At 39.3% G+C, this 10525-nt stretch overlaps 2 protein-coding genes and 1 pseudogene across 2 annotated transcripts; all 3 read left to right on the forward strand.

The window, feature by feature from the left end:
- Positions 1 to 88: 88 nt before the first annotated feature.
- On the forward strand, positions 89 to 2365 carry LOC122998425 (olfactomedin-4-like). Its single transcript, XM_044375322.1, has 5 exons — positions 89 to 432; positions 533 to 709; positions 786 to 998; positions 1081 to 1228; positions 1304 to 2365. Exons 1-5 carry the CDS (start codon positions 265 to 267, stop codon positions 2131 to 2133), a joined length of 1536 nt encoding a protein of 511 aa, XP_044231257.1. The 5' UTR covers positions 89 to 264; the 3' UTR covers positions 2134 to 2365.
- A 2201-nt stretch (positions 2366 to 4566) lies between these two features.
- Positions 4567 to 6404, forward strand: LOC122998797 (olfactomedin-4-like). Its single transcript, XM_044375806.1, has 5 exons — positions 4567 to 4640; positions 4739 to 4906; positions 5010 to 5222; positions 5319 to 5460; positions 5548 to 6404. Exons 1-5 carry the CDS (start codon positions 4584 to 4586, stop codon positions 6339 to 6341), a joined length of 1374 nt encoding a protein of 457 aa, XP_044231741.1. The 5' UTR covers positions 4567 to 4583; the 3' UTR covers positions 6342 to 6404.
- Positions 6405 to 7763: 1359 nt separating this feature from the next.
- Positions 7764 to 10283, forward strand: LOC122997827 (annotated as a pseudogene).
- The last annotated feature ends 242 nt before the right edge of the window (positions 10284 to 10525 follow it).

Here is a 10525-nt window from a genome sequence, read left to right on the forward strand (position 1 = left end):
GACAGTATCATTTGTATTATCTTGTTTCTAATTTTAAATAACTGTGCACATTATATTCAGAAATTCATTAATTCAGCAGGACATTCGTCTTTCAGTCAGTCATCGTTCATTCAGTGATTATCCACAGAGAAAAAACATTTTATAACACTTGGGAACTCTGTCAGATGGTAGATCCACCCATCATTGATTCTTTGAATTTTGGTGCACACCCAAACACTAGAGTTGTAACTTCTGTTTGCTGAAGATAACAGTAACTGTTATTTCATGACATGTGCCTTGGCTATCAAGGACAGGTGGAACATCCTGCAAGATGTTGAAACAGGCTATATAAGCCCTGAAGGTCCAGCTATCAATCATAACCAATCTGACTGCACCAGAATGATCAGTGCTCTGTATTTCTTAGCACTGCTGAGCTCCACAGTGGCCTGGGGGGTATGTATGGCATGACTTAGATCATCTTATTCATCTTTATTCTTGAGGCTTTACCTACATTAGAGGTAAGCTGATCTCTCTTCATGTCATCCTTTCTCAGCGTGTAGGCCTGTGGAGTGAAAGGAGCGTGAGGAATGGGACAGGAGGTGGAAGTGGGGGGGGTAGGTGTACCTGTGATGCCTTCCTGCCCAGTTTTACCTTTCCTATAAAAGATCTGGTGGTGGTAGAGCAGACAGCTGGGGAGATCTCCCACAAACTGGAGCTGGAGATGGGCAAGGTATTCATGTGATGTTAAGTTACTTCAGACAAACCAAAAAGAATGTAAACTGATTTTTTTCTGTACTTGATTTCAGCTGGAAGCTTATGAGACAAAGCTGACATCATATGCAGAAAAGATTATAAAATTGACAGTGGAAATTGAAAAAATGGAGAATAACACCAATGCCTACAATGACGCCGACATAAATGATATGAAGGTAGAGATTAAACAAGTGGAGGCCTTGATTAAAGAGCTGCAGCTTTCAATTGAAGGCTCCACCACTATCTTCGAGTCTCTACGTGTACAGGTAAGTCCTGCAGAACTGCAGACTTGATGGCTTGTTGACTTGTGTTGATCAATTGGCGAACCGTGTGTATGTTTACTTTCAGATCACAGCCATGGTGGGGACCCTGACCGAGCTGGAGAAGACCTATGACAAGAACAAGGTTCTGGTGACGCGCCGGGAGTACATCAAGGTGCAGCTGCAACTGGAGGAGTGCGAGAGGCGCCACCAGGAGCTCTTCAACCCCAACATCGGTAAGCTAATCCACACTAAGTTAGTTCTACACCGTCTTTGGACTCATTTAACTAATTTTTCCTCTCTTTCTGCAGGGTCTTGTGCACACACAGGTATCATCAAGGTCAGCAAGCCCATTGTGAGTCAACTAAATGCCCATCTGAATTCTGACTACAAATATGGAGGCTGGGGGAAAGATTCAAAGCCTATTCCTGACAGAGAGTCCATGTACTGGTACTCTGGGTATACTAGTGGCTCCATTGTTGACATTAGGTTTTACACTAACTACAAGAATTTAATTTTGAGAAACCACTTCCAGCATCACAACTTACATAGCAGTTGGAGGGGCACAGGGAACAATTTCATCATCCGTGACAACATTCTGTATTATCAGATCAACAATCCGTTTGGGTTGGCCAAATTGAATTTCACCAGCATGAATTATGAGTCCAGGGTGATTCCTAGGGCTAGCGCCAGATTCTCCTACAGTAACTCCCCGAATCAGAACTTTGACTTTTCTGCTGATGAATCCGGTCTATGGGTGACCTATGCTACAGATGAGTCCAGTGGCCGGATGGTCATAGCTAAAATAAATGAGCAGGCTTTTGGGGTTGAGGAGGAGTGGCAGACTAGTATCTATAAACCAGGAGTGAGCAATGCCTTCATGGTGTGTGGCGTTCTGTATGCAGTCAAGACAGTTGATATCCTAACTGAAGAAATATTTTACAAGTTTGACACCAAAACCAAACAAGAGAGCTACGTCAGTATTCCCTTTGAGAGGTTCCAGGATAAGTATTCCAACCTGGACTACAATCCTACTGATCAGAAGCTCTACATGTACAATGATGGCTACTATGTTAATTACCATCTGTGGTTTAATCACACAACTAAAGCTACCATGACACCATCATTTCTTCTGTCCTAATTTGATCTGTGATTTACTAAAGTATCACATGTTATGAATGAAGCAATCATTGTGCCTCACTTTTTTTTTGTAGTTCATGTAGCAAAACATGTATCTTTCTTCTGCTTGATTTGCTAATAAATGATCTCATGCATTTAAAAAATCTCAGGTGTCGTCTTGTGCAAGTTCTCATGAATAGAGTGTATTATTTTTTAATTATTACAAATGAGAGTATTGATAAAATGACTCAATTCACTTCACTCCCTTCACCCACAATTTCTACTGCCTGAAATGCATTAAAGTGAAGTAGAGTCTGAAGTGCCAGGATTGTTGTACTATTCACTTTGCTTATTTTGTTCCATAATGGTTAACTTGCATGTGTAATAGTTTCTGACAATGGAAAAGTAGACATAGAGCTATATTCTGATTTATATTGGAATGATAAAGCTCTGTTTCTCTAGTTACAAATGATTTCCTTAAACATCTATTCCAAATGAGGGATTTAGTTCCGCTAAAAGATGAGCACTGTAGGCGTATACATTCATACTTGATAAAAAATATTGTATCAATAAAGAGATGTATCTTGATTTTTGCTCTATCAGTGCCTTTAGTTTATAGCAGCTCTAAAGTTTTATAGTGGCAACAGTTGTACTTTTGTTCTGCTTTTTTTTAAAACAATAAAACACAATAAAATCCAAACTTACAGTGTAACACTTCCTTAATACACTTTTTAATATTTCCTACCTCACTATTCATCATATATTAAATCAATAAATCATAATTCAGTAGGTGAAATGGCAATGTAACATGGGAAGGGGAAAACTGCACTTACATTTTTAATTAAAGGGTTGTGCTGTGCATTCTTTTAGTTTAATGTACGTGAGTTTAAGTCTTATTTCCATTGTAGTCCTGGATGTGCATTGTCTGAAGTTCTTTACTTGTCTGCAAAAGTAATCGTGTAAAACCTTCATAGGGTCTGTGATAAGACCCAACAGGAGAAGCAGTGACAAATTAAAGGGGAAAAAACAAAAGAAACAGTCTTTAAACTCTACTGGAGCAATGAACACAGGAATGAAAGATATTTACTTATGTGGAGTTTTGATGATGGTGGTGGAGAGCGCTGTCTAACACGTTGGTCCAAAATCTCCCATAAAGATCCAGTTTGGTTTGAAACTGACTGTGACTGTGAAGGCCATAGAATACGACTCACATCATTTTCATACTCATTAAACAATTCAGTAGGCCCTTGCACCTGCATTTGTTATGTTGCTTCACTCTTATTCTTTTTCCTTTAATTTGTCACCCGTCCTTATGTAGCTGTAGATTTAGAGGGAGATACAGGTGCAATAATAGGACAAAGTCAAAGAACACCTACAAAACAATTTTCACTACCTTTTGGTCACATAGAAATCATATTCTTTTCATTTAAAGGAAACCATGGCAGGGTTTTTATTCTATGTTCAATTTTTTTACATATTTCAATAGTTTCCATATCAATAGTTCAGTTTTACATTTTTTTGTTTATAACTGCCACACTTGAAAACTTTTCTCTTAACATTTTTATCTTCTCGTTCATTGCTGCTGCTGAGGTGAAATCAAAAATAGAGAAACATACACTGCTCACCCGTTATCAGACTAAGCAAAGGTGCTGGAGCTAAAAATATCACACTGAATGAAAAGAACATCCCCACTCTCAAACCTGTGTAAGAATCTTTTCAATTAGTGAGCTTTCAGTCAGAAACCTCCTTCAAGATGTGGTACATGAACCAATGACCGAAAGCTTGCTAATTAAAAAGATTCTTGCACAGATTTGAGTGTGCGGATGCTTTATTCATTCAATTTGCTGCTGAAGTGAAAAAGTGGTCCTGCATAATGTGATTCCCTTGGTGTTGAGTCAGCATTTCATTTTTAAAGTTGTTCCCTTGTGGCCCAATATGTCCTCCTTATGAACCGCACTGTTAAAAAGCACTGGCACATGCACAAGCTTACACAATGAACCCTGTGCATCAGGAAGCAATATGAAGATGCAATTTGATTCCTTCACTCAAAACACAATGACTACACAAATAAGTATACTCTATTACGGCTGATTAATAATAATTAAAATTGGTTTGTTTGACTGAAATGAAAAGAATGTCATACAATGTGCCTGCCAGATTGTCTTCCTCCTGTCATAAAACACTTGCTAGACTGAGTGAACAGGCCATAAACATAACAAGGTGGTGTCAGAAATCACCACATATGTCATTTTTCTCATCCACACCCTATGTTCAGATCAAACCTGACGTCGCGGTAGAGTCCTGTTTGTGAGCAAACAAGGACTACTTGTGAATGAACATCTGTTCTTGTGTTGAGCTCAGATAAAAACTTTGGGAAGAGAGAGGGTGTCTATGATGATCTGATAATACTTGTCTTTAAAACACCTCTGACTGAGCCATCTAGGAGACACTTGAGAGTTAAACCGAGACACGATGGTGCAGATTCTGCTGCTTCTCCTACCAGCCCTCAGTCCTGCTTTGGCCTGGATGGTAGGTGACTCTTAATTTCTATTATTAAAAACATGGAGACGGATTGCTCATTATCACAATCCCTTTATGGTAGTAAATATTTTTGAAACATTTTTCAGCCAGTGGAGGACTGGGAATCTGGCAGTGTGACTGCATCAATGGATGAGTCAGGTCAGTGTGTTTGTCATGTGTACCTGCCTGACACCACCTTCCCTGCCGACCGGGTAGAGCACATGCAGCAAGTGAGCAAGGATCTGATCCTGGAAGTGGAAATTCAAATGAACAAGGTACAATAAGACCTATCAAGACTAAACCGTTCCACGGCATTCATACACTGTGATAGAAGATCGTCACATTGATCTGTGTATTTGTTTCACCTAACTCTTGTAGATGGTGAGCTATGAGGCTAAGTTGGACGTGTATTTGGAAGAACTGAAGAAGCTAACTTTCAGAGTGGCCATGCTGGAGAGTAGTCCTGACAGTTACATCAAACTGGACTTTGAGCTGCTCAGGATTGAGCTAAGAGAGTTTGAGGTTCTGGTGTCTCAGCTCAAAGACTCCCTCAACTCCTCCTCGCCCATGTTTGACAGTCTGTACACTGAGGTGAAAGAGACATTTTCGAAAAGTACTCGCATATAGCACGGTTTCCCTCATTGTCAGAACATTACATCTCAATTTAATTTATGTTTTTGATCCTAGATCCGCAACATGACCCTCATTGTGAACCAACTGGAGACTTATGACAAGAGCAACCTGGAAGTGATCCGCATTGAATTTGCCAAACTGCAGAAGAAGCTGGAGGAGTGCCAGAAGGAACAAGAGTTCATCAAACCAGATATTGGTAAGTCAACTTGGCAGAGGACTGTGGATAAAAGTTTAAAAATCAGAGATTGCCAAGCAATGTGAAACATTTTTCCTTTCTTTCCAGGCAACTGCAATCACACAGGAATCATGAGCATCAGCAAACCCATCGTTGTCCAGCTGAACGCTCATTTGAATGCAGGTTTTCAGTATGGGGGCTGGGGAAAAGACTCCAAACCTGTTCGAGGCTATGAATCAATGTACTTCTATGGTGCATACAGCAGCCCCTCAGTGCATAACTTCTATTTGTACTCTAACTATGAAAACCTGATTCAAAGGTCTGCATTCAAACAGCATGACATACCAGGAGGGTGGAGAGGTACTGGTAACAATTACATTGTTCATGGTAACACCATTTATTACCAGATCAACACACCTTTCAGTATGACCAAACTCAATCTGACCAGCTCCAAGTATGACTACAGAGTGATCCCGGCTGCAAGCCAAAAGTTCTCATACAGTTACTCAGACAATCAGAACTTGGACTTTGCAGCTGATGAAACTGGATTGTGGGTAATATATGCCTCAGAGGAGAGCAAGGGTAAAATTGTCCTTGCTAAGATAGATGAGAAATCTTTCGGCATTGAGGATGAGTGGAACACCGGTGCATATAAGCAGTTGGCTGGGAATGCTTTCATGGCCTGTGGAGTCATGTACCTCACCAGGTCCGTGGATGTGAACACAGAGGAGATCTACTATGCGTTCAACACCAAGACCAGGGAGGAGAAGCATCTCAGCATCCACTTTCAGAAGTTCCAGGATAAATACTCCAACCTGGACTACAATCCCACAGATCAGAAGCTCTACATGTACAACAATGGCTACTATGTGTCCTATAATGTGAGGTTTAACAAAGAATGATGCCTTCTCTTTGTGATCTACTGTATTGTAATTGATACAATTGATCTGTATTTACTTTCTTTGTCAGTGCAGCTCTATAAAGCAAAGTACTGTACCTTTCCTCAATAAAATCAAACTGAAGCATGAAGCTGGCCTTGACTTCTTATGTATAACAATACAACCACAACAATACCGGTGCATACTGAGTGAAAAAATGTTTAGAAATCAGCTCCAGATAATAAAGGTATAAACTACTAAAGGTAAGGTCCAGTATGTGTTAAAATTCAATATGGCAAGTTGTTACTATAAGAAATATGTAACTAAATAAATACAGAATTCAGCACTAGTCATTCTCTATTTCAAATTACTCTAAAGCAGCAACGTGCTATGAAAGTTTAGATAAATAGCATGATTAATTGTTGTATCTGCAGACTTTAATAGTGAAAACAGACTAACGTTTCTGTACTTCTGTTTCTTCATCGAAGTAAAAAATGGACAAAGACATAAGGAAAATACACATATAGACTTTTACATCTATTGAATAATGGATCCAAGTATGTGAATTTCCACCATGGATGTATTAAAGTTGATAATTTTCACAGCCAGTGGCCACATCTATATACTATACAGACGACAAAGGCAGACAGATATACTGTATGTTAAAGATACATTACATCAATTTTCTAAGGTGGAAGTACTGCACCAAAGCAGTATAATCAGTCCCTGAATCACTGATAACACAAGTGACAATCAATATGAACTCACTTTAAAGGTATTGCAGTCTGCTGCTTGTACTGCAGAGTTAAAAGGAAACTTGGACAGAAGAGGAAAATACTCATTAACTCATTAAACTCATTAATGTGTACAATTCTAATACTGAAGGACAGGATGATTTCAAAATAGGTTGCCCTCTTACAGATCATATTACATTTTCAGTCTTTCTCCACAGTGTAATGAAAACTTAAGATTAATATTGAACCAGTTAGCCAATAGTCCAAGCTAACTGAAAAAAAAAAAAATCGAGCCTGGAGAAAGTTGCTGGCACATCTGTATTTTTCTCTTGAGTTGATGTATGTTCATTTAGGAAACTCATAAAGTTTGGTTGTATTGTGCTCGGTCACTGTCAATAGTTTTTAACATTGAAGTCATCTCAGGCCACATTTTGGCACTCAGCATAATAAAAGTGGGTGAGGCCCTCCTCCTAATGTTGTGCTGCATGAGAACTGTATATGAGAGTACTTCTAGGAGAGAAAAACACAAGCATAAATCATAAAACTGCAGTAATGCCAGAATGGTGTGTACAATATGTACACCTGCATTGATCTCAAGGATGCTAATAAAAATGCTACGACTTGGAATGATGTAACATGCTAGATTGATACGTGGTGTGAAACCCTGCAGACAAGAGTAGCAATCATATCAGACAAACTATTGGCAGACACAATGCCCTTGGCTGTACTGCTGCTCTTTAATATACTGAGCCCTGCATTGGCATGGCTTGTAAGTCTGAAAGATATTCATTATCTCTTATTGAAGTTAATCCTGTGTAATATCGAAATAAAATAACTGAGTTTGCTTACAGCCGATGGAGGACTGGGAGTCAGGAAATGTGACCACATCTGGTGGAGGATTGGAGTGTATTTGCAGTGTGTTCCTGCCCGACAGCACATTCCCTGCTGACCGAGTGCAACACATGCAGACCTGAGGCTGGGGGTGGAGATCCAGATAAACAAAGTAAATATGAAACACAGAATCCTCTATGGTTTGATTTTGTTTGGAATTTTGGAATAAGTGATGTAAAGCCACATTTAGAGGACAAGCTTGTAGTCATCAGAAAATAATCTACACACAGTACCAGTACCACTGGTTACCTTAATGAGGGGTTTATAAAAATGTGTATATATATATATATATAGTTATACTATATTATCATATATATATATCATATGTATAACATAAGAACAACTTTTAGGTTGCCAAGTTTGTGAATATTCTGCTGATTGATTAGATCGTATGGCCATTTTTCTTGTGGGAGGGAGGATCTTGACCAACATATTTACAAGTAGGATATTTATGGATTACCAACATTTATAACTTCATCAACACCAGCCAAAATCCAAAATTTTCACAATCTGGCAACCTAAAATTTGTTCTTATTAATGGCTTGTGACTGATATATAAAGCATTAGTTCATGATTTATTAACCATTAATGAATCCATTAGTAAAAACTTGTCTTAGAAATTGTTACATAAAAGTGAGCAGTAACTAGAAAGCCAGTAATAATGACTTAAGTAATAATTAATGAAATTATGTTATCTGTGCAATTTTTTTTTTTTTTTTTTTTTTTCAAATTTACCTACTTGTATATAATGGCAATATGTTTATAGCTGCCTGTCTTTGTTTTGTTTTGGTATCTTCATTTGGGTGTATTTCTATATTCTTAACTTCCTGAACATTTGTCAGAATCAGCACTATCTTTAAGTATATAGAGAGAGTTTCTGACAGTTAATGTCAAATTCCTTGTATGTGTTAACATACTTGGCCGACAAAGTTACTCTGATTCTGTTTTATTATTTCCTGTTAAGCCGAATAATTATTAATTGTGTATTACTGTATACATCATATAATTTATTGCTGTGGCCAGTTCTGTTCAAAGGAGTTTCAAAACATGCCTAAGAACCATTCACTACCACAGATCAAGAATACCACTTGTGTTAATCTCGTTCTGTGGTTATGTTGTCAACGATAAGATAAATTGTTAAAATGCAACTGTGTGGTAATAATTGCCTCAAAGTATGTAAATTGATGAGTGTGTGTCTTGCAGCTTGTCCACTACGGAGGGAAACTGGATATTTTCCTGGGAGAACTGAAGGATCTGACTTTCAGAGTGGTCATGCTGGAGAGCAGTCCTGACAATTACATCAAACTGGACTTTGAGCTGCTCAGGATTGAGCTCAGAGAGTTTGAAGTTCTGGTGTCTCAGCTCAAAGATTCACTCAACTCATCCAAATCAGAGATTGACAGCCAATGTCAACATTTTTATTTTCTTCCAGTCAACTGCAACCACACAGGAATCATGAGCATCAGCAAGCCAAATGCTCATTTGAATCCAGCATACCCATATGGGGGTTGGGGAAAAGACTCCAAACCTACACGAGGCTCTGAATTATTGTACTGGTATGGTGCATTCAGCAGCCCCTCAGTGTATGAATTCTTCCTGTACTCTAATTATGACAAGCTTATTCAGAGGTCCTCCTTCACACACCGTGCTCTACCACAGAGGGTATGAAGGCACTGGTAATAATTAAGTTGTTCATGGAAACGCCATATATTACCAGTCTGCAAACCCATTCAGAATGTCCAAACTGAATCTGACCTCCTCTGTTTAAAGTCACAGACAACTCGCAAAAGCTAGCGAAAGATTCACCTACACTTATTCACCAAACCAGTTCCTGGACTTTTCCGCTGATGAGAAAGGATTGTGGGTAATGTATGCCACAGAGGAGGCCATGGGTAAAATCGCCATTGCTAAGATAGATGAGAAATCATTTGGTACTGAGGATGAATTGACCACTAGTGCGTTCAAGCCTCTAGTAGGAAATGCTTTCATGGTGTGTGGAGTTATGTATGCGACCAGGCCAGCAGATGTGAACACAGAGGAGATCCACTACTCATATAACACGAAGACCTGGGAGGAGAAACACTTGAGTATTCCTCTTCAGAAATTCCAGGAAAACTTTGTGAACTAGCACTACAATCCCACTGATCAGAGACTGTACATGTACAACAATGGTTACTATGTGTCCTACAATGTGAGGTTTAACAAAGAATGACGCCTCTTGTTCTTGATCTGCTGTGTTGTGATTGATACAAAGGATCTTTACTTTCTTCACTCATTTATCTGACAGTCTGAAATCTATGCGTGGCATAGAAACACTAGAATACACTTTGAGAACATTTGAGAATGGGCATATATACAGTAATCCTGTGACTTGTGCATTTCTGTGATACATCAGACCCCCTCCATTTGGCTTTTTGGATAAGGTTGCAACATCTGATACATCTTAGCCCCCCCCCCCCCCCCCCCCCCCCCCCCCCCACCCTCCTCTTTTCCTCTCTTGCTCTCCATGGACCAAGCTGGAGCTTGCACCCCCCTCTGTAAACTGGCCCTCCCTTGGGGGGGAGTGACTCTCCTTTGTGCTGT

Source organism: Thunnus albacares, chromosome 15, assembly GCF_914725855.1.
Source record: "Thunnus albacares chromosome 15, fThuAlb1.1, whole genome shotgun sequence".
NCBI lineage: Eukaryota > Metazoa > Chordata > Actinopteri > Scombriformes > Scombridae > Thunnus > Thunnus albacares.